Source organism: Epithele typhae, assembly GCF_022376455.1.
Source record: "Epithele typhae strain CBS 203.58 chromosome Unknown BXZ73scaffold_25, whole genome shotgun sequence".
NCBI lineage: Eukaryota > Fungi > Basidiomycota > Agaricomycetes > Polyporales > Epitheliaceae > Epithele > Epithele typhae.
In genome coordinates this window covers 354,701-377,376 of record NW_025954216.1, presented here as the reverse complement: position 1 = coordinate 377,376, position 22,676 = coordinate 354,701, and the positions used below count along the sequence as shown (strand labels likewise).

Genomic DNA, 22,676 nt, shown 5'->3' with positions numbered 1-22,676 from the left:
CTTCGGGGCAGTGGACTTGGAGGTGCAACGTTCGACATGGCTCGACGGAGGTCTGACAGGTGGACGAAGGAACAAGTTCTACTACACGGAACACGAGGCGATAACACAGCGGCAGAGTACAAATGGTACAGGTGGTCTAGTTGTCGTGTCGTGCAGTCCGTTCGTGCTCGTCCTCTGAGATCGGGTCCTCCGTTCTCCGTTCAACTTCCTCCATTGACCCGGCGCTCGATACGCTCGCGAAACTCCAGCTATCCGCGCCAGTGGGCGTGAGAGTGCCTTCGTCTTCAAAGGAGCTCGTGCTGGCGCTTTGGAAGTCCCCAAAATCACCAAAGGATTCGAAGGCACTCTCGTTCATGAAGTCGTCAGAGGTTGTGGTCGCGAATGAGAATGGGTCGTTGCTTGGCGTGGCAGCAGTATCAGAAAAGGGTCCAAAGGCATCCTAGTGGGAGGCCGGCAGTTAGACACGTTGAGCATTCAGACAGCATTTACTGACGTCATCGAATGGATCTTGGAAGGGCGGCTGAGCGGATGGGCCTGGAGCAAACGAATCCTGCCATGGGATCTCAGCCGATGCGTGTAACAGATATCGCGGAAGACACTTATACCTCGAAACTACCACTTGCACTCAGCGGTTTGCGATCGCCGTCGTGCTGGCGCGCGGTGACTGGCGGAGGTCGTAACTCGAAGCGAGACTGCGCCAGCCAGCCTCCATCTTCGTCATCATCGGACCCATCGTCGGCAGACCCCAGGTGCTCAGACTGCATTTCGTGAACGAGGTAGTTAGCAAACTAAGCGCCACGACCGTGAGGTAAGAACGCGAAAAGAACCAGTGCAAGAGGAAACGCTTACCTGCTGCGGCGTTGAGCTGAAATCGTCGTCTAAAGGCATTGAGCTGAAGTCCGCGCTTCCTTCACGTCGCGAGGCGCCCCGCTTGAATTCGCCCTGGGGCTCTTCTGTCGACTGCTTCTGCTCTGCTCCGGACCGGCCAGGTGCGGATGTTGCAACATCAGCCTCGTCGACTTTCCACGACGCCGCGCCATTCCGTATTGACGGGGCCACCACGGGCTTCCCTCCACCGAGCAGACTGGTATCCTTTTTCTTCGTCTCTTTGTACCGGCCGGTGACATATTCGTCCCATTCGGGCTGGGGAGCATGTTGCGCAATCTGGAGTCGGAGGTCTGGAGGGAGATGTTCAAGGGCGCCAATTACGTCTTCTGAAATGAGAGTAAGGTGACCCATGTATCCCAGTCTGACCCCTTTTGGCTTTTCGCTACGGCCATCTCGTTAGGCTTGTTTCCCAAACAGACGCTTGACTTACCTCTCCACATCGTTTCGTTTTGACCCTTCGATGATGCGGTGCATCAAACGCGCGTCCCGGAAGAGCGAAACAGTGAGCTCTCGATTGGCACCGCCATCGACACGTCCTGTTAGAACCTGGTGTATGAGGTCGTACACAACGCTGTGAAGGAAGTTGTTCCAAGGGAACTCAAAGAACAGGTCCTGTAGTGACGCGTCAGAGATGACCCCATATTATACAAGAGCCGACTCACCAACAACGTTGACGCCATGTTAGCCTTTAAGAAACTCTGCTTCAATCTCTCTCCGAGCACTGGCTTTTCACCCTGTACCTCCCTCAACGACCGCCTGACACTTCTTCGGGAACTGCTCGATCGCGGCCGTTGTTGAGGCGTATCCGAGTCCGAACTCCATAGGTTCCGACGTTGAGGGAAGGAGTTGATATCACCAGGCGAAGTAGATGGAGGTGGACTGGGTGAAGGAGACATTGCCATAGGCGAAAGAGCTGACGCGGGAGAATCTCTGGGCGACTCCGAACCCTTGTGCTGTGAACCAGTCCCTGGAGGATCGTACATAGCGATCTCCTCCATAGCGTCGTCATCTGAGCTCCCGGGTTCATCCGCGCTCATGTCCTCATCAGAGTCTGTCAAATTCGAGGATGGGGCGTGCGAAACCGGGAACTCATGTGTTGACTCGTCGTCTTCCTCGTCATCCATACCGTCGTTGTCTCCACTACCGTTGCCGATGGCGATGACTTGAGCTAGCTCTTCCAGGCCCGACAAGCCACCTTGTAGGCGACCTTCAGAGTCGTACAGGTGATCGTACTCGGAGGGGCGATTGAGAAGAGACATGTTTGAGCAGTGGAGTAGTTCGGCGTAGAGTTCGCATATTCGATACCTCTCGAAGGTGAGAGGTGGGATCGAACCCAACGTCGTCAAGACGGGGCCTTGCTATATGCACGGTGAGCATCCACCGCAAGAAAGGACAAGACCAATCATACCACGGATCGGGGTTCCTTCAGGAACTTCTGGAGCTTACTGAGATGCTCACACATGAGGTCTAACACAGGCCCCAGGTGAACAACGCCCATGCGGTTCACCATTTCCTTCATGGCTGTCTCCAGGTTTTCACGCGCGCCATCCGGGTTCATTTGGATCTGTTGCTGGACCTGAATGAGGCGTGTGCGGAGGGTGTGGAAAAGGTAGGGCTCGAAATAGTCGGAGTTATTCTGTCGAATGAGCTCGATGATGATACATATTGATTGCACGACCGACGACGCTGCCGACTCTTGGGTAACTGCCGAGCCTTCTGAGGTGGCGGGGTCGCTCTTGAATTCGTACAGGATGAAGCTGACGAGCTTGGAGACGCTGTTTCGGTGTGCAAGTTCCCGGGCGAAGACATTTGACGCGGGAGGATGGGACAAGCCATCCGACATTCCTGCAGCGGGAGAATGCGCAGCCATGGAAATGATACCCTTGATGAGCTCAGCGACGACTGTATGCATGTCGGGACTATGCGCCGGGGACAAGAGGCTGATGAGGCGAGACATGAGGTTCTCTCTCGATAGCCACTGTGTGTCTAAAGGTAAGAGATATGCATAGGAGCGCACCGAGCAAGCATGAAACGACGTACTTCAAGGACGCCCGCCCCGGCCGGATGCTCGTCTAGTTGGATGATCCTCACGAGAAGATCTGCGAAAGGGGGGGACTCTATATGGTGAAGAATCCGCTCGACAATCTCTGATTGGGCTTGGATGAATGCCAGCATCTATAGGCACCTCCGCTCAGGACAGGACGGGGACGGGGACGAGGAGCGGTGGTAGCTACCTCTGCAGGCTTCTTGCTCAGGAACGCAACGTTAACCTTTGCGAAATGTGCCGCCATCATGACCTGGCTCCGCATCTCCTCCGGGGACTTGTCGAGAACTGTCTCCCAGAAAGGGACGAGCAGCTGCTCCTGGTTGGCGATGCACGTCTCGACGATGGACCATATTTCGCTGCACAAGACCTCGGTCGCAACATACGGGTACCTCCACGGAGGAGCACACTCCTCAGCCATCGCTCGCACCACGCCGACGCGCAAACGCAGAACTCACTTGAAGCCGCCCTTCTCGTCGCCCTCGATCTGCCCCGTCACGTAACCCAGGAGGCGGTGGAGGACGTCGACACGGGAAAAGTAATTGATAAGCTTTGCATTCTGCGCCTTGCACTCCTGCAAGAGGTCGTCCTCGTCGAGGATCGCCTCCAGCGAGACCTCGTCCTTAGCTAGAAGCTCGTCAATCGCAGAGGCATTGTGGAAGCCGAATCTGCTGACGGGCTCGATTCAGCGGGCTAACAGAGGGTGTGGCGCCGGTACCTCCAAAACATGCGGCGTCACGTCGAGCAAGAAAGACTCGGAGAACACGGGCGGTACCAGCAGGCAGCTCAAGGGTATGGTTGTGGCACAGACGGAGACAAGGCGAGGTGGGCGGGAGAGACAAGGCGGGGTCGGGCCACTTGCTGGGGGACTCGACCTGCCTATTTGGACAGGCGGGACTCCCCAGCGCGGTGCGTGCACTGCAGTCTGCGTGGCTCTGAATGGGCGCCCACGCGCACTGAGGACGAGGAGTGGATTGTACGTAACGACTACATGAAAGCGTGTCTACAACGACCTCAATGCAACGTCGATAGCGGTCGCACACTGCCCGATGAGATTGAGTGAACAAGATTGATCGACGATTGAGTTGTGGGACCCAGTGTGCCCTCGAACCCCCTCCTCAAATCTCCCGAGGCTACCGCACTCCGGTCAGAAGGGCAGCATGCACAGTGCGCGACGCTGCTCTTGGGGCGCTGCACAAGATGTTCATTGGGCTAGCTGGTTTCAAGAAGTGAGCCGGCGCCAAGACACCAGTCCTTGGAATACATGGCGAAGACTTGGCCTGCGCCGGTGACCGGCTGTGGTTCCTGGAATGTTACACGCATCCTGGAGTCATCGATACTATTGAGAGTGTAAGAGATTGCCATGTGTACCAAGAGAACGAACTGACCGATGAATTGTGGCAGCACTCGCTGAAGACCTCTGATATTGGATCGTCCCACGAAAGCCTTCCGCGTCCAGACCATGAGGTGGACAGTCCTCCCATATCCATTTCCAGTTGTCGACTATTGCAGTCTGGAACTTTAGTGACGGATGATCGCTGCGATACGTGGGTCACCGTGGTCAGCATACATATTGCAGACAAGTACTCACGATCGTGGAACAATATACAGTGCGTTCTTCTGTATATCCTTCTTGGCTACGAACATCGCGTGTTCTTGGCTGGCTAGGCGAGCACGTTGACCGATGGTGTGCGTGAACAAGCCCTGGTGCTGCCCGAGAACTTTACCAGTCTCAAGATGAATGAAAGGCCCTGGTTTCGGGACCAGATATTGAGCTGCCACGCACGATAATCAGTATGTGCGAGCTTTTCAATAACGATACACATGGCTCACACAAGAAGCTGTCGAATCTACGTTTCTTGCCGACAAAGCAGATCCCCCTGCTTTCATCTCTGGTGGCGGTGGGTAACTCCCATTTCCGTGCCATCTCGCGTACCTCCCCCTTCTTGTACTGGGCAAGGGGAAAGAGAGTACGCGCAAGACTTCGCTCGGGGATGGCCGTCAGGAAATAGGTTTGATCCCTACTCGCATCAACGGGACGACGGAGTTGCGGACGAGGTTCCATCTTGCTGTATGCAAGGAAATTGGCCATGTTTGGAGACGGGAGGGCCCACCTCTTGTCCGCGTAGTGGCCTGCGTACACGAATTTGGTGCTGGCACATTCGGGAGTGAGGTTATGACACTCACCTGTAGCTATCCACGCATCTTTGGGCTTGATGTGATCCATGAGCGCGCCGAACTTCACCTCTTGGTTGCACCACACGTCTGGATTTGGACTGAATCCCTTCTCCCAAAGTGCCAATGACGGCTCGAAAACGCGCGTCCAGTATTCGCGCGAGAGGTCGACCTAACGAAGAGAGTGCATACATGAAGCTTTAAGGTCCCCATGAACGCGGGCACGCACCATCTCGCACCGGATCCCAAGCAAGCGGCAAACGTCTCGCACGTCCTCCCAGTCTTTCTTCCATTCACAGCCATCATCCGTGCCCGACTCGTCTCGAGTATCCCAGTTGCGCATGAAGACCGCTGATAGGTCAAAGTCCTGAGCTCGAAGGTCAGTACCATCGAAGCAGCGTCTCGAAGAACATACTTGGTCTGCGAGAAGCTTAGCAGTCACAGACGAGTCTACGCCTCCAGACATGGCCACCACGACTGCGCGAGTACTAAGGTAAGCTTCCGCTACAGGACATAAGACAACAGAGCTTACCCCGGTCACCTTTCTTGGGTACTTGTCGCGTACCATATGTACGGAGAAGAGCCAAAGAGCGCAGTGCTGAGGCGGTCCATCCTGACATGGAGTGTCTGATAGTCACGAGCTCTCCTGCGAGATATTAGAGAAATATTAGGGTGGAGTAGGGGCACAGGTGCCCCCGGGAGTAGAGGAACCAGCTTGGAAGCGGGGTGACGGACCGGGAAAGGAACGGGTATGCCATGGGCGCCACGCGAGTCGGCTTCAGCTTTTCAGCTTGCCACCCCTCCTCCTCCACCACTTCCATCCTCGACCCCCCCGGCCCTTCTTGCCTCTGCTTCTCTGATATCCGGGACGCCAAATATCCACATATCCCTCTCTGCGAACCATGTTCAACAAGCCGCGGTCTCAGCGCAGTTCTGCTGCACCAGAAGACGGCATCTCTGGCTCGAATAGACGCGCACGACGAAAAGAGAAGCAGAAAGACGCAGAGAAAGACACCAACGCCGAAGCGGGCCCCTCGCGCTCAAACGCGGACGCACTCCCCAAGCCATCATCATCCTCCAGAACGTCTGACAAGACCGCAGATGGCCCACCGCATGCGAAACACGATCGCAATCGCTCCGCCACAACCGCGTTCGGCGAGGACGACTTCGTCCCCTTCGTGTTCCCCGACGATCCAACAGAAGGTCACCTTTCTGAGCGTGAAAGCTCGCCTCCAGAGCGCGAGTGGGACCGAGGCAAAGCGAAGGGGAAGGGGAGGGGGAAGGAGCGGTCGCGGTCGCGGGACAGAGGGCGCGAGGACGGCGCGGGCGCGAGCAGAAAGCGCAAAGCTGTCGAAGTCAGCAACGACGATGGGTACGCAAACAAGAAGGAGCGCGTCGCTGCCGCGTCACGACGATCTCCCTGGGCGCGGCTTGTAAACTGGGAGAAGTGCGTGAACGTCGCAGAGATGTATGTCGCGTTTGGACTGCGCGCTCGCGTTTCGCTACTGACCGTGCTGTGGTAGGCTTCACGAGGAAGTGCGGGCGTTTGTGGATTACATGTCACCAACGCCGCAGGAGGACGAGCTCCGTTCGCTCACGGTCGCAATCATCGCCAGGGCGGTCAAGCAACATTTTCCAGACGCGCAAGTCCTCCCTTTTGGCAGCTACGAGACGAAACTCTATTTGCCGTTAGGGTATGTCACCTTATGTTTCACACTCGCTGCGTCGATCTCATTCGTCGTGGGCTGTAGAGACATAGACTTGGTCATCTATGCAGATTCGATGGCCCGTTACGACAAGAACGCGTTGCTGCATTCTCTAGCAAACATCATGAAGAAGAACGGCATCACAGACCGAGTAACTATCATTGCGAAAGCTCGCGTACCTATCGTCAAATTTGTCACAAGGCATGGGCAATTCGCGGTCGATATCAGTGTCAACCAGGGGAACGGTGTCACCACGGGCAAAATGATCAAGCAATTTCTGCAAGAACTTCCCGCTCTCCGCAGCCTCGTCCTAGTCATCAAGAATTTCCTCAGCCAGCGCAGCATGAACGAGGTGTTCACGGGCGGCCTAGGCAGCTATTCGATCGTCTGTTTAGCCATCAGCTTCTTGCAGATGCATCCTAAGATCCGAAGAGGGGAGATTGATCCGTCACGGAACCTCGGAGTGCTCGTCATGGAGTACTTCGAGCTCTACGGCTCCTACTTCAACTACCAAGAAGTCGGGATCTCCCTGCGCGACGGCGGATCGTACTATAACAAGCGGGAGCGAGGCTGGTTCAATGTGTCAGAGCCCAGGCTCTTATCCATCGAGGATCCCGGCGACCCCAGTCTGTGGCTTGTCGTTCATCACAGATCGCGGGCGTAACTGACATGTTGTCTATCACAGCGAACGACATCTCACGCGGGTCGTACAACTTCGCGCGGGTACGGACGACCTTCGCTGGGGCGCACAACATCATGACCGCAGCGGCGTTCACAAAGGCGAGCATCGTTAGCGCACGGAGAGAGGGACGGATGTTTCACTTGCGGCCAGCGAGCTCGGCGGACTCCGAAGAGACGAGCATCTTAGGAAGTGTCATAGGCGTGACACAAGAGGTGAGCGGATGCCGGAAGGGATGATCAAAATCAGCATTGACCATCACTGCAGACGATCAACCATCGAAAGGTGGTCCAGGAGGTATACGACCGCCAGGTGTTACACCGGATACTGGGCGTGACACCAAAGGTGCGGGTGACGCTGACGGATGCAATTAAACCATCCGCGAAAACGAACTCGCGCACAGCAGAGGCACAGAGCGTCGAGTCGGCATGGGGCGAGGCGGACATGGATGTCTCATCAGACTCCGACTCGTCGTCGTTGTCGGACGAGGGGGAGGAAGAAGAGAGCCGATACGAGATAAAAAGCCGGAGACCGCCGAAGAAGCGTCGACGGACAGGAACACGGACGAACGACGCTCAGCCTGCGGTATACACCACGGATGACGACGACGAGGCGCGCTCGCCCGAGCTGCTTGTCTCGTATCGGCGGGCGGGAGATGCGGATGGCGTTTCGGATGAAGAAGAGGTGTACAATATCTCAAATCTGGATGCCGAGGGCAAGGGCGGCACACGGGCGGAAGCAGCTAACCGGCGGTCGTACTGGCTATCGAAGGGGATGGCATCTGCTGAGAACGAAAATGGGGATGATTGATTGTGTCGCGGTCACAAGACTGAAATGGAGTTGGATTGCGAGGACCGAAAAGGTCGCCGGCGACGGTTGACATGGCTGCTGAGGATGGTCTGCGAGGGTGAGAGGCACTCGCTGTACTGGCGTCGGGGCTGCGGCAAGAGGCCTCGAACGGGGAAAATGCGACGGCGCGATGGGATGGAAGGCAGTGCGAGTGATTGTCGGATGTCGGACAGACAGGTAGACGGAGGAGGGCGGAGCAAGCGAGGCGCCCGGGCCCTGACGGAGCGAGTGATGCCTCCAAGTTGCCACGGGCCAAGGGGGACGCTCGCCTACCGCCGTGCTTAGCCTTCATCACTTCTTCCACCATCACCTCCCTGCCGTTCTCTCAGCTCGACCTGTAGGCCATTGCAGTCGCGGGTCGCTCGTGGTCTTCGTCGTTGTCGTCGTTCTTGCGTTTTATTTCGCCCTTCTTTCAATGTGAGTTGTCCCACACTTTGTTTTCCCCGCGCGCCAGGCTCAGCGTCGCCCCGATCCCGGTCATCCAGGACTTCCACCAGAGCCCCCGTTCCCCCTGTCGATCTCAAAGCCCGCATCGCAGCCCTCCAGCAGCAGCAATCTTCCAAAGTCCAGGCCGGAGCGGAGAAGTCTGGCTCTCAAACCCTCCCTAAAGCCAATGCCGTGACTGGCCCGAATGCCTTCCGCGATAGGATAGCGTCGTTTGAGAAGCAGGGCGCGGTACCGAAGCCCAAAGGCAGATTTGGTTTTGCGCCCCCTCGCGAGCCGGATGCAGCCCCGTCCCGGGCAGGGGAGTTGTACGGTAACCGCGTCCCCGGCCTCTCTCGACCGCATATACCCGTCCCTGCCGCTGGAGGCAAACCCGACAAACCCAAGCCCAGGGATCGCAGCATGTCTCGCATGGAGCTTGATCGCTATGCCTCCATTCAAAGTCCTCCGGACTCTCCGTTCGTGGCCTCGGACACCGGCGACTCTGCGGGCGACATTCTGTCCGACGGCGATCCGGACTCGGCGGGTTACTCTTCCACGCAAGCTGATGCGCAGCAAATCAGTCTTGACGCTATGCTGGCGGAGGTCAATGCGGAGCGGGCGGCGGAGGCAGCAAGGGAGGAGGCATGGTTAGCAGAGGTCGCAGCGGCTCAGGCACAAGAGGTCAGCGAACCTGTCCCAGAACCAACACCCGAACCCCCTCGCGAGCCAACACCTCCCCCGCGCGAACCTACTCCAGAGCCGGAACCTAGCCCTGCTGCGCCTGAGATTGCGTCGCCTGCCATCGTAGTGTCGCCCACCTTCGACCTTCCTACCCGTACGTCCGATAAAGCAGCTTCTTCCACGGCATTCACCGACGACGACGATTCTATCTCAGCCGACCAACTGCAGGCGTCCCCAGGATTGGATCCTGCCGTCTTGGCTGTCATTGAAGTGCTTGATCGTGCCACACAGTCGGGAGATGAAGGTGCTGTTTTCGTTCCGTCTGCGGTCAAGGAGCAGCTGGCGTCAATGAACGTCTCGCAGGAGCACCAGAACACGATCGCCGATATGCTGGATCAACTGCTTCTCCAAGAAGACCTGCTCGATGTTGCTACCCCGGTCAAGCAGCGGTTCTCGCTCACGGCCTCGCTTTCCTCAATGGCCGTACGGAGCTATCTTGCGCAACAGACCGAACAAGCGGCCAATTTTGCTGATGCGAAGCCTGTTGTCGCTTCAAAGCAGACTGCTGTCGTCACTCAGTCGTCTAGTCAAAATCTGGATCCTAGCTCTCCCGTCAGCCCCGAGCCTGTGTCGCCCGCCAGCGATATCCTTTCCGCCTACATGATTTCAACCCCGGCAATTCCCTTTGCCCGCGCCCTCCCTGCCATTCCGGAGGCCCCGGATTCTCCAATTTCACGGCACCCTCGCCGTGGCACGTTCGGCATGGATTCAGACACTACTTCCCCTCCTTCCTCCGCACCCATTCAAACGCCCAGTGATGCTGGCAAAGGCATCCCCCCTAGCGCCATCGCCCTGAAGAAGGGCAGTTCTCCTCCACGAGTCGTCTCCCCTCCTCTTTCGGTTGTCATCCCGAAGCAATCTACTCCTAAACCTACACAGGATGATAATGCAAGGATTAACGCTCCATCAAACGTACCCTCTCTTGGCCAAGGCCGTCCTCTCCCTTCCATTGGCTCACGACCACTTCCTGCACCTGCACCTGCCCCTGCGCATGCCCTACCTCCCCCTCCTGCTCCCGCACCATCGCAAGCCCTGCCTCCCCCTCCTCCTGCTCCCGCGGTGCATTTGAACAACTCCGATGCTTCGTCTCCCCTTTCCAACTACTCCCCCAACTCTGCCTATTCCGACGGTACCTCCCCTTCGTCGAATGGTCCAGTGTCAAGGAAACCTTCCTCTCGGGGTCGCAAGACAAACATATCCCCGATCGTCAATGTACCATACGAAGAGCCGGTGCTCACACCCATCGAAGGTCGCAAAGGTTTCCACGCAGTTGTGCACGAGAAAGTCGTTGAGCCTACGATGAAGAGTCGTCCCGCTAGTGCTATCATGCAGTACACCGACATCCCATCCCCCACGCCTATGAATGCGAAGAACATGAGCGACCTGGCTGCTCTCTTCGTCGACGCTGCCATGCTTGAGAAGCAGCTTGAATCCGGCCGTACACCCAGGAAAGCGCTTCCGAAGCCGGCAGAAAGGCATAAGGCAACTCCGCCGCCGACCGCGGCTCGTGCTATGACGCCTGATCGACGAGGAACTCCCGAACGCCATGGTACCCCCGATCGACCCAGGCCCACCCAAGACCTGCCTGAGTCGCCGGAAGACCCATTCAGCTTCTCCCGCCTCTCGCAGGACCGCTCCTCGTCTTCGCGGACATCGTCGCAATTCAATCCCCATCAGTCTCAACATGAACCGCGATCTTCAACCTACGAGAGCCGACCTTTGCCTAGTCGCCCACCGTCGGACCGGACAATTAACAGCAAAGCCTCGCGTCCGTCTATGGACCACGCTCCCTCAAGAGACCGCACCCCCTCAAGACCGTCCGTGGACCAGTCAGGATCTGCGCGCCCATCGGCGGAGAGCTCCTCATCGTCACGGCCGCACCTGCAGCCAATGTTCCTGAACGCGGATCCTAATGCCGTGCGGATACCTCTACCCGCGCGGCCGAAGAGTGCAATGGCGACAAGCAGCCAGCGGAGTGCATCTTCTGCACCAGCTCCTGCGCCAAAAAGTCCTCCAAGCAACAAGCAGGGCAGCACCGGTTACCTGACGAACCTTCTTTCGCGAGCCAAGAGCTCAGGCAATCTTCGCGATAGTGCTGGCTCGTCCTCGGAAGACTCGGCCTTGCCGCCCACGCCGCCTTACGACGCGACAGAGACCGCATCCGTCAGGAGTTCAAAGATGTTCAAGAACAGCATTTCGCGCGCGTCCAACTTTGCGGACAGACTGTTGCACAGAAAGGATGGTAGCAATCAGAATGCGGACGTTGCCATCGCGAATGGAGGTTCATCGACAACACTCACATAGTATGATTTGTGCTCACGCCTTGTCATTTCACAGATGACGATGATGATCAGGAGTTCGGCACGCGTGGGTCCCGTACACTGCGGCCCCTTCCTCTGCCTCCCCGTCCAACGCCGCCCCGCGGACTGCCCCCTCCTGTTCCCGGTGGGCCGCCCAACCTTGCCTTGCCACCAATTCCAGGACAGCAGCAACCCTCCGGCCCTGGCCTGCAGCGTCGCGGCTCGTGGAGGTCCTTCGCGAGTGTGTCCACCACTGATATCAACGAGGCGCTCAACAACGTCACCGTGCATGATGGCGCATCCGAACGCACACCCATCGCCCCCATTCCCCGCGGACTGCCGCCCGGGCCCAACGCATACACCCAGCCTCGCCCCGCGCCGACACCCCCTCTTCCACCGCCGAACCAGCCCCTCCCTCCACCACCAGGCGAACCTCTCCGAGCACCGTCAAGAGGAGTGTCCGTGCGTGGGGTTTCCGGAGGTGGGTACGGCCTGCCGGCTAACCCTGCGTCTCGACCACGGCCGAAGCAGCAGGGCCAGCTGCGTTCGGGGATGATATGATTCCTGAGCGAGGTCCCCCGCTCCCTTCCCCTTCCCCTCCGTTAACGACTCTGCCTCCACTTCCCTCCACACGACCTGCCCTTCGTCACGCTCTCGCTCCCACGCTGCACCCACCCCGTCTCGCCGGATGGCCCACTTATCTATTATTGTCGGTCTCTTCCGTTTGGTTCCCTCGCTAGCTAGTCAACTGTCCGTTGTTCACCTCCCCACGTATATCTATCGTACCCCCACACCGCACCGCTCGTTGGAAGACTCCCCGCATCCTCATGATGATCTGTGTACAATGCCCGCCCGCGCCCGCGCCGTCTCGCATAGCACCCTCCGCCACTATGTAGAACCGGATACAACCCACTCGCCCCCCTGCGCCGCGCGAAGGGCCCGGGCGAGAGGGGACCTTAATGCGCGTCCGCCGCACGCGCCTTGCATGATATCGTCCCGTCGCATCACGAATAGCACTATATCTCGCCCTAATGCGCGGTCGCCCTCGGGGACGTGCCCATACGTCTCACGAGCGGCACCGGATATGATTGAATACACGCATCTTTGCTTCTCATCGCCGTGCGTCCCTGATCTGGCTGGCCCGGCTGACTCTTGCGAATCCGCCTCATGCTTCGGGATTTCCATCAGGTACTACGGTTTCGTGCTCCGGGTTTCGTGCGCGGTGCGCGTGCTGGCTTTGGGAGGCGGGCATATAGAATCCATGAATTGGCCAGGCTCAATTGCATAAAACTACGACTACGTGGATAGTATACACGGACTACGGTGCGAGGGCCAGGGTGCATGTGATAGACTGCGAAACGGTAGAAAGTACACGGGACTCGTACAGTTCAAAGAAATGCTGCAAATAAGGCGCTCAAGCGTGCCAGGCGTCGAAGGCCAACGCGCGGAGAAGGTGATAATCACGAGTTCGCTATTCTCTTCCGTTTCTTCGGCTCTGTCGAAGGCTCGGCTTCCTCATCGGATGCATGTGCGTCCTCCGGCGCAGACTTGGAGCGATCGCGGGACCCAGACTCCGACTCCACTTCCTCGTCGTCGGCCGCTTCTTCCGTCATCCTGCGGGCTTGGGCGAAGAAGAGCTTGGCGTCACGGTCGCATATGTTCTGGATGTAGTAGATATTTCCTAAGGGTCGAAACCCACTAGTGAGGATGCTGGACGAATGGCAAGTGTGGCGCACGTACCTCGAGGGACCAAGAACATGCCGCCAGTTGCGAGGATGAAGTTCGTCTGGTGAACACAGAACTTCACCGCACCCTGGATAACGTAGAAGACCTAGGACGGCCCATGTAGTGAGCGATAAGTACTCCGGTCTAAAGACAGACGCAACGTACGAAGGTGTTGTCCTTCGTGCTCTTGGTCGGTTTCGTGGAGCCTGGCGGGATAATCAACTGCCCAGCGGCGAGATGATCACAGTCGCTGAAGACCTTCTGGAAGAAGAAAGAGCCTTGTGCCGCAGCCTTCGGTGAAGTCATCTTGTCGGTGAAGGCGACCCCTGCAACATTCGTCTCATTCCCCAACTCCAGTGAGAATGAGTCCGAGGATAAACTTACGTCGTTTGACCTCCTTGCCTTCTTTGCCGTACTCGAGCACGGTGCAATGTGGGTCCGTCTCGTCGTCCCAGCCCTCCTCTGGATCGTAAACGAGGAACTGCTGAGGTTCCGCCTCGACGGTCTGGCTCTTCTTACGTATTATCTTCCGTCGTTTCGCGCCGAGAGGTTGGGGTTCAGGAACGGGCTCGCGATGAATTTCCTTGATGTTCGCCACGTAGCAAGGACCATTCTCTCGACGACCGTAGACGACCTTCTCAAGTCTCCACCACGCAAGAGGCGCATAGTGCCTGCGCTTGCTGCGACGCAACCCTGTCGCATCGGCGTCGTCCGGCGAAGCTGAGCCCACAGAGTGAGCTCGGCACGCATATAGAGGCAACACAGACGGACGCACCATCTCTCATAAGCTCCCTCGTCGTGCTCCGAGGCACCTCGTTCTCCTTCCGGTTCTTCTTCGATGCCCTCTCCTTTGTGGTCTTCTCCTTCGTGGTCTTCTCCTTTGAAGCCTTCCCCTTCCCTCCCTTCTTCTTAGGTGGAGAAGCAGGGGGTGGTGTCTCGTCCTCTTCCGGGATGGGCTCCAATTCCGCTTCCTGGAGCCCTCGAGAGATTCGGGTTCCATCTCGTCGTCGTCTTCTCCTTGGTACACGGCGCTTCCCTCTGCTTTCCCCGAGCCTTCGCACTAAGCGGACGGTCATCGTCGTCCATGTCGACATCTCTGGGCTCGTCCTCAAGCTCGGATGGCTCCCGAGCCAGGTTGCCAAAGCTCTTCCGACGAGGAGTCTCTTGGCCCTGGAACTGGTAGCGTGCCGCATGAGGAGTACGCAACGGTGGAGAGGGCTGTGGCGGATAGTCATCTTCCAACTCCATCGACGCCATCCCTCCATCATCGCCGTAGTCCGGCGCGGCAACTTCTGGACCCTCTTCCGAGCCCGGTGGATCCTCTTCCGAACCCTGTGGATCCTCTTCCGAGTCGGCAACAACAGACTGAGAAAGGCGCGAGGGGATAGAGGTTCGACTGTTCTTCATGTTGGATTGTGACCGCTTCGCGGCCATGAACGACGGAGATGCGCGTGGAGAGGGGACATCATCGTAGTTGACGTCGGACGAGTGGTTGACGGGCCTGGAGGATGAGCCCACGCGCGGAACGCTGGAGTTGAAGGAGTTCATGCGTGTATGCGCGAAATACGCGGACGGACCACGAGGGGTGCCTAACGCAACGCGTCAGGGGGTAAGGGGAACGACACAAGTGGGTGGCAATACGCACTCTCGTCCAGGTCCATCGACCGCTCGCCGTAGTCAGAGTCATCGTCAATCACTTCCTGCTGAACCACCGGGGTCTTGGTGACGCGTCTCTTGCGTGGGTTATGGATGCGGAAGGGGGTGCGCGCGTCGGCCTGGTCAAGGACCTTTTCGAAGGGCTCGAATTCGTCTGTGTGCTCGACGTAGTCGACGGCCATGCCGGTCTTCTTGCCATGCTGAAAGTCATCCGCGCGATACGGCACGTACTTCTTGGGACCATTGCGTGCGCCGAGGCTGCTCTTGCGTGCAGAGGGAGGCATGGCGGTCGTCCGTGGAGAGGGGTCGATGCCGTGACCAGTGACCACCCTGGCCGACGCGCTTTGTTTGGTTCGATTTGACATTGCGAAATCTAGGCGCCCGTGTACCCCGCCGCTGTCCTCTCCAGCGCTATCTCGATGAATACGTCCGATCTCCATCCATGTCAAACTTGCTGTCCGCATTGGATCCCGCCTGCGCAAGGTGCCTGCCAACTACTCGTCGAACCATCCAACCGCGACTTCCGAAAGGCCTTTTGTCCTCACTCTATCAGTCATCGACTACGATTGAGGGCCCAGCGGGTGCCCGAAGTGATTCAGGTCAACGAACACAACGATGGCCCATTTTTGCCATGAACTATCCCCAATAAATATATCGGCCTCTGGGCCTTTCAAACAGCTTTACCATCCGCCTGAAGCCTTTAGAACGACCCTGGGGTACTGCCACGTTCACATACAGGTAGCAAATAGGTAGATATCAGTAGAAGGTGTCTGCAGCATCCAGCAGAATGCATAATGTGCTATTCAGAACGTAAGACTCCCGTCAGAACCCTTACACGCCATCACCTCCCTCTCTCTTCTTAGTAAGAGTGCGTTCACTCGGAATATCAGTGTTCAAGTCAAACAGCAAGCCAAACCCACGGCATACGGTGGGTCCATGGCTTTGCCGACTTGCTTGAGCGTATAATAACAGCACCGTACGTTCATTGTGCAATGCATATGAGAGAAGTCACAGTAACATCGCAAAAGCTACTCACGTCCGCCTCTGGCTCCTCGAAGATCAGCAAGCATCCACGTCCTTGGTCAAGAACGCCATGGAAGACCTTATCGAGGATCCTTTGTGAAAGTTCGAACATCAAGAAGAGTACGTACTTGAGGTCCAGAGCTTGTCGACTTTGGCCGACCTGTTGCCCAACGTACTCAATCTCGACGACACAATGAGGCTCCACTGAGGTTCTGCTCGAGCAGAGTGCCGTCCAATCCTGACAGGTGTGTCCTAATCGGAGTGCTCAAGGAGAGCTGTGCGGTGTTCCTCGGCATCCAAGACACTCGTGCGTGCAAGGAGGTCGTCCGTACCCTATAGCTAGCAAAGTTCCGCTTCTGGCGGGCTCGTCCGATCGCGCGCATGCTCTCCGCATCGCACACCTGCGCATGTATGGACGTAAGCTCGATCACAGAAGCGATGTGATGTTTTCAGGCTATCGACGACAAGGTAGGTCCGCCCCAAGTGACACGAAAGGACCAAGTTGAGCAGGGGCGTGCACTTGATCGCACCCAGTGCACTCGGGCCGTCCTGTGTGCTCAAATCCTCGAACTTCTCGTAGAAGTGGGATCGTGCGGTGGTGTAGTCCTTGTTTTCTGCATAAAGAATGCCGGACTGAGGGCTTGGAGGTGTGGTGAGTAGTAGATCGCATTCCTCGCTGTCCGCGCAGAAGTCAGCTCCATCTGCGGAGCTGTGCACCAGTTCGCCGAGTTCAAGTACTAATAGTTGTATATGCGTACTTTTGATTTTACTAGGTTCCTAGTATGCGCGACTGTCTAGTAGATGGAGATTTCCGTAAGAACCATCATGTCGTCTAACAGCTTGAGCCGGCGAAGAGGATCTCAATCAAAGCGAGGGCAATTTTGTATTATGGCTGCGTGTCCAACTGTCTGGCGATGTGAGGCGTGAATATATGCGCTGAGTGAGGAGAGATGCGCACTCACAACAACCCGGCGCTTCCGACGCGTCCACTCAAACACCTGTCGGGATATGTTCACGTGTGCTATACTGTGACCCCTAGTAGCCTTCGCGTAACCAGCCAGCAGCAGAAGGAAAACAAACCAAATAGTTAGTTGTACACAATCAATGTCCTACGCACAGTACGTAAACGGTATCACTAAACTACAACCACGCCACGTATCTAGCGGGTCAGAACTGGAGAGGAGGATTAGCATGGGCGCGACCGCAGATGGAGAGCACCTCGACTCACCCGGACTTGGTATGAGCCGCTCGCCTTGGTCAGGTACCGGACCCATTTCACGCTTTGATAATTACTCTTCTCGAACACTTTCAAGAAGCGCACAATGAGCCCCGACGCCGTGAACATCAAAACCTGGAAATCGACGTCGATGGGTGGGCGCGCCCAAACTTGTCGGTTTGTGACACTAGTCAAGGCCGCATTACCGGTGAACGTCGCCTCTTGTCCACCTTGTATACGCGGGATCCTGGGGTGAGGAAGTATACCGTTAGCGAATCGCGTGACGAGCTCAACAGAGGCTGCCGCTCACTTCCAGACTACCACATTCTCCGCAGGCACGTACTTCGCCTTTCCAATAGCAACCTTGCAGTCGACGGTGGTTGTGTTCAGGGGTGTTGGTATCCTCACGACCACGTTCGTCGCCGACAGCTTGTTGTTGAAGTTGGTCTTGACGGTGACCACGTACGAAACCTGGGATGTGCCAATCTCGTTCACAGTGGGGATGACCCTGAGAGGGAGCTTGACGTTCGACGTTGACCGGTACTTCATGAGCTCGAACTCGCCGTCGGGCGGAACGAAGGAGATGGTGCGCGTGGAATCAAACTCGTCGAGCCGCACGCACTGGTGGAAGCGACAGTCGTCGAGCTCGACCGCATCACCTCCTCCACCGCGTTCGCTCTTGTCGATGACCAGCTTGTCATTCAATCCGAACTTGCACTCCGGCGTCCCAGTCAGATAGGCACGCATGAGGATATGTCCGTCAACGTCGGCACGAAGGACGGTACCTGGAACCAGTTGAACGCCAAGTCTTAACGCATGAGATAAACAAATGCCTCTTACCCTTTGCGCTCATGCTCAGGTTCACTGTCTCGACAACATCGACGAAAGCTTCGTTCTTCTTGTACTTGACGTCGCCTCTTCTCCAGCTCGTAACACCAGTCGCTTGCGTTGTAATCTTGGACGACTCTTCCTGCGCTGCCGTGAGCGAGAACGTCAAATGATTATGAAAAGCGGCATACCGCAGCAATGTTTGCAGACACAACACTCTCGGTGGTGATGTAGGTCTTCAGGGTATCCGCCTCGCTATTCTGTGGGTATCCGAAATCGATGATTTCTAGGAGGCAGAGAAGGGGGAGGAGGCCTTGTAGCTGATGTCTCAACGGAAACGTGACAAAGACTCACCATCAATGAGCTCGTAGATAAGAACAAAGTTGTTCTTGACCGCCTCCTCGTCCACCTTCCCGAAGTACGCCTTGGCAATTGAAATGAAACGGTAGCAGAATTCAAAAACGAGAGCGGCGTTGGCATTGCATCTATCGGGGAGCATGGTAAGGTTGAAGGAGAGGGGATGTGATGTCCGGGAAAACGTACTTCGTAACGGCGACGACATAGAGGTTGTTAATGCGCACATGGAAGAAGCTGGTAGAGCCTAGAGTGATGATGGGGGACCGAACGTCGCTGTTTGAGACGACTTGTATCCGAAAAACATCGGCAATTGATCGCCTAGAGTAAGGGCAACAAGCTTGAGCTGAAATTGCAAGGTAGGAAAGCGTGGAAATCGTTACTTCAAGTCTGTGCGGTAGAGGCGGGAAATGAGGACCTGGGCGGTGTAAGAAGGATGGTCCTCAGTTGGGGATTGGAGACCGTACCTCGCCCTTCTGGTTGAAGATGAAGAAGGCCTGATGGTTGCGTGAGCATTGCCTCTAGTAGGTGTGTGCATACGCCTACCGAGATCATGGTGAGGGATGTCCAAAGGACCAAAGCCTGGCTTCGTCCGCTGCCCACCCTCCGCGTTGCGTGGGGCTTTAGCGCTCAAGTTTTCGGCCCGGACGGGTCCGCTACAGTCCAGTCCGGCGCTTTGATCAAAGATCTTGAACTGCAACGACCATGTTCACCCCAGGCCCGCTATATTAGTCTCTACCAACGTATCAGGCTTCGTCCCATCGAACGAAGTATTAGCGGCATCTGTACAGCTGATCCAAATGATACTATTTAGCGTGGTCACTGCCGGATGACGGAACATTCTAACCTGTTAGGAAGGCGGTGGTGAGTCTTCAACTGCCCGAGATAGTTCCGCGTCTGGTATCTGACCATGCACACCGATGTCGGCATGCACCAGAAGCGAGAGTCATCAGATGCAGACGCATAGCCTCCGCGACATCCGCGCGGGCCCCAGGGCACGTGCGTATTTCAACCCTGACTCTCGTCCTTCTTCCGAGCTTACCGAACTTCTAGTGGCATTGTTCTGAGACTACAGCATCTGTTTCCCAGGTCTAATATTAAGCACAAGGCTTTCGGCCTTCGGCCTTTCATCGGAGTCTCTTGTCGGTGAGCAAGCTATAAGGATCAAGGCGGGCGCGATATTTACGTCTCGTACACCCCGCTCGAAAGTACGTGTTCACACACTTGCAGGATTGTAGCTGATTCAGAGAGATACTCACGTTTTCCTTCTAGCTTCTAGCGTAGGCCACCCGAGACTAGTCCCGCGCCACATTCGAAACGCCATGTTCTGGAAGGCTTCTATAGTCCTCGTGGCAGCGTCTGCGGCCACCGCAAAGCTTACCTGGGGCGAAACCAAGTTCCTGTTTACGTTCGGAGACTCATACACCACCGACGGCTTCAACATCTCGGCAGGCGTGAACTCGCCAACCCCGGGCTTTGTGGGTGCTGTCCCTGAGCTGTTCTCTCGCCGTGTTTCTCACGCCCATCGGGTCCCACTAGACGTCTTCCAATGGACCGAACTGGGTGGAATTCCTGGGTGAGCATCCCGCCATCTGGCCCAGCCAGCCCCTGACACCCACACGCGCCCTTCGTCCTGGCCAATCAGGTGGCACGTACAACGTGACAAACACGAAGGTGAGGGCCCTGCTTGCTGTGGTTTGCTGTGCGAGCTAGAAGCCGGACGGAGCTAACCGGGCGGCCATGCCACAACAAGGTGTTTAACCTCGCATACGGCGGTGCGACCATCGACGCCGCGCTCGTCGCCCCATACTTGCCTACCGTCCTGTACGTCCGCCACACCACGCGCACACGGAGCAGAACTCATTGAACTTTGGTTTGAACGCCCTGCGGCGTCCGGCGCTCCGCATCTGCTTCCCTGCACCCCTCGCCAGCTCAATCGTGGACCAGGTCGGGCAGTTCCACGACATCTTGGCGTCGAAGCCCGAGGGCGCCGAGTGGCAGAGCTCAGACAGTCTGTTTGCCTTCTGGATCGGCATCAACGACGTGGTAATGCCCCCTCGCTTTCCTTTCCTGCCTGGCGCCGTGCTCATCCGCCGCATCTCGATAGGGCAACTCTTACTCGTGGGTGTGTCTATGCCGTCCCGCACGGACATGAACCTCCGTCTGAAACCGCCACATCTGCCGCAGACGAATGTGACCCAGTCCTCGTTCCACGCGACCCTGATGAATAGGCTCTTCGGGCAGGTCTGCGCTATCACGCTTCCCAACTCTTCACAGACCTAACGTGCGACGTCATTGCCCGCAATGCGCGTCTTCCAGGTCGAGGAGCTGTACCAGGATGGTGCTCGTTCTTTCCTCTTCCTCACAGTTCCCCCGACGAACCGCGCCCCGCTCTTGATCGAGCAGGGCCGTTCGGCGGTGCAGACCATTGCCTCCTCGCTGGCCGACTATAACGCGCAGCTTCAAGCAGGCGTGAAGGCGTTCCAGAAGAAGCACCATGACCTCGACCAAGTCACGGTCTTCGACACCCGTCCGATTTTCAACACGCTGCTCGACAATGCCAAGACCTTGGGCTTCGTCAACTCCACCGGATTCTGCGACGCGTACCAGAATGGCACGCCCAACCAGACCACCCAGACTGCGCCTTGTGCACCCGTCTCGAGTTATTTGTGAGTCATTCCGTTAGGTTTACTGAGTCGCGGCCATTTCGCCTCAGCGAGCTATATGTCTCACTCTCCCCGCCCTGATGCGATTACTCATCCGAACGTTCCCATCGATCCAGCTGGCTGAACAGTCTCCACCCCCTGTTTACGGTGCACAAGTAAGTGAAAATTCCCGCTTGGTTTCACATCTCCGTTAACAACGCATGTCCCCATCGACTGAACAGCATCCTCGCGCACGCAATCTCCACCGTTCTTAGCGCTTAGGTCGCCGCAATACGCATCCCTGTCGTAGACACGCTGTGTCCAAAGTGAATGCACCCGCGTCCAAGAGAGCACACACGCTTTCCGAGATGTCCGTGCCATCCCGGGCCAGGCAGCCCAGAACCTCCCTTGGGATACTAGCATTTGATTCAGATCGCGCTTCTCCCGTCGGCGTGTTGAACGTTGAACGTTGAACCCTGTGTTCGCTGTCTGGAGATAAGGTGCGCTCTCCTCCCGAAGGCCGAGACTGCCGTCGCGCGTCCATCTCGCCTGTCACTGTGTGCGCACGCCAGCGCCCTCCCACAATATTCGACACACCGATGGTGGCCGTGGGTGTGCATGGGTTGGACGCCGCCGTCCAATCCGTCAGAGTTGGGGCCCCATCTCCGTGCGCAACACGCGGGCCCACATGCAGGTGCCGCCCGCCCACCGAGCATGTACCGCCCCGCCCCGAAGTCGCCACGCACGGGCGGGCTTGGAGGTCGCGTGGCCCCGTCTGGAGACGCTCCGCGTCCGAGCAGCGAGCCTGGTGGCTACACGCGCCGCCCACTGGTCCATTCAAACGCCGCCACCGTCGCCCTCGAGGCCGAGGCTGTCTGAACGTTCGAACACCCGCTTCGCCTTCGCCGCCCGTCAAGCCCGCGCCGGGAGGTTGGCGGGGGGGCCGCCCTGGGTGTTCGACGTCGACGTCGCCCGGTCGATGGCAGCGCGCTCGGGATCCCCGCGCGCTCGGAGCTTGTGGCTGAACACCGAGGCCCGAGGCCTGAGGCCTGAGGCACGCAGCGCGTGCGAGGTCCGAGTCGTCCGACAGTCGACTTGACGGCGCACGTAATAGGTGCAACCCCTCTGCTCAGCCTCGGGCGGCGAGATGTGCGTGTGCAGCCTTTATGTATATATTGCTTGCCCACACGCCGCGCCTACGTATGGACAGCGCTGATATGTGCATCATACATATACAGTGCCATGCGTGCCTGCGCACCTCCCCGCGCGCCTGCACCCCCACCGCACGAGGACCACGCGAAACAAGGTGGCGCGAGCCCCGGGACACCCTCCGATCTCGGACCAGCACCGCGCTACAGGCGCGGGGAGGGGAGGGACTGCCTTGCTGCCGTGCCCGGGCGCGAGCGCGAGCGCCGCCCTGG

At 57.5% G+C, this 22,676-nt stretch overlaps 7 protein-coding genes across 7 annotated transcripts; 3 read left to right on the top strand and 4 right to left on the bottom strand.

The window, feature by feature from the left end:
- Nucleotides 1-136: 136 nt before the first annotated feature.
- Nucleotides 137-3,661, bottom strand: BXZ73DRAFT_90123 (SAPS-domain-containing protein; the record flags this gene model as incomplete). Its single annotated transcript, XM_048025514.1, has 11 exons — nt 137-439; nt 464-507; nt 617-788; nt 850-1,270; nt 1,319-1,500; nt 1,551-2,246; nt 2,297-2,866; nt 2,929-3,063; nt 3,123-3,324; nt 3,391-3,600; nt 3,651-3,661. 11 exons carry the CDS (start codon nt 3,659-3,661, stop codon nt 137-139), a joined length of 2,946 nt encoding a protein of 981 aa, XP_047877766.1.
- Nucleotides 3,662-4,144: 483 nt separating this feature from the next.
- On the bottom strand, nt 4,145-5,573 carry BXZ73DRAFT_47206 (5-methylaminomethyl-2-thiouridylate-methyltransferase; the record flags this gene model as incomplete). The annotated part of the gene is made up of 7 exons (XM_048019835.1): nt 4,145-4,271; nt 4,321-4,470; nt 4,524-4,707; nt 4,766-5,065; nt 5,120-5,279; nt 5,337-5,474; nt 5,523-5,573. The coding sequence occupies 7 exons, from the start codon at nt 5,571-5,573 to the stop codon at nt 4,145-4,147; spliced, it is 1,110 nt and encodes a 369-aa protein (XP_047877765.1).
- Nucleotides 5,574-6,009: 436 nt separating this feature from the next.
- Nucleotides 6,010-8,302, top strand: BXZ73DRAFT_90121 (uncharacterized protein; the record flags this gene model as incomplete). The annotated part of the gene is made up of 5 exons (XM_048025513.1): nt 6,010-6,575; nt 6,631-6,801; nt 6,859-7,439; nt 7,499-7,707; nt 7,760-8,302. The coding sequence occupies 5 exons, from the start codon at nt 6,010-6,012 to the stop codon at nt 8,300-8,302; spliced, it is 2,070 nt and encodes a 689-aa protein (XP_047877764.1).
- Nucleotides 8,303-8,827: 525 nt separating this feature from the next.
- On the top strand, nt 8,828-12,273 carry BXZ73DRAFT_3370 (uncharacterized protein; the record flags this gene model as incomplete). Its single annotated transcript, XM_048017833.1, has 2 exons — nt 8,828-11,789; nt 11,846-12,273. Coding segments are annotated over 2 exons (3,390 nt in total), but the record flags the coding sequence as incomplete, so codon positions are not given.
- A 995-nt stretch (nt 12,274-13,268) lies between these two features.
- Nucleotides 13,269-15,473, bottom strand: BXZ73DRAFT_90119 (Mif2/CENP-C like-domain-containing protein; the record flags this gene model as incomplete). The annotated part of the gene is made up of 7 exons (XM_048025512.1): nt 13,269-13,489; nt 13,549-13,639; nt 13,699-13,859; nt 13,918-14,253; nt 14,309-14,533; nt 14,559-15,122; nt 15,179-15,473. 7 exons carry the CDS (start codon nt 15,471-15,473, stop codon nt 13,269-13,271), a joined length of 1,893 nt encoding a protein of 630 aa, XP_047877762.1.
- Nucleotides 15,474-17,347: 1,874 nt separating this feature from the next.
- Nucleotides 17,348-19,165, bottom strand: BXZ73DRAFT_101611 (clathrin adaptor mu subunit; the record flags this gene model as incomplete). Its single annotated transcript, XM_048014959.1, has 10 exons — nt 17,348-17,371; nt 17,441-17,675; nt 17,739-18,213; nt 18,269-18,398; nt 18,448-18,542; nt 18,611-18,741; nt 18,800-18,931; nt 18,994-19,028; nt 19,078-19,107; nt 19,157-19,165. The coding sequence occupies 10 exons, from the start codon at nt 19,163-19,165 to the stop codon at nt 17,348-17,350; spliced, it is 1,296 nt and encodes a 431-aa protein (XP_047877761.1).
- A 767-nt stretch (nt 19,166-19,932) lies between these two features.
- BXZ73DRAFT_47227 (GDSL lipase/esterase) lies at nt 19,933-21,537 on the top strand (the record flags this gene model as incomplete). The annotated part of the gene is made up of 10 exons (XM_048019839.1): nt 19,933-20,088; nt 20,150-20,186; nt 20,256-20,284; nt 20,364-20,434; nt 20,542-20,656; nt 20,718-20,735; nt 20,798-20,854; nt 20,930-21,279; nt 21,393-21,431; nt 21,498-21,537. 10 exons carry the CDS (start codon nt 19,933-19,935, stop codon nt 21,535-21,537), a joined length of 912 nt encoding a protein of 303 aa, XP_047877760.1.
- Between the last annotated feature and the right edge of the window lie 1,139 nt (nt 21,538-22,676).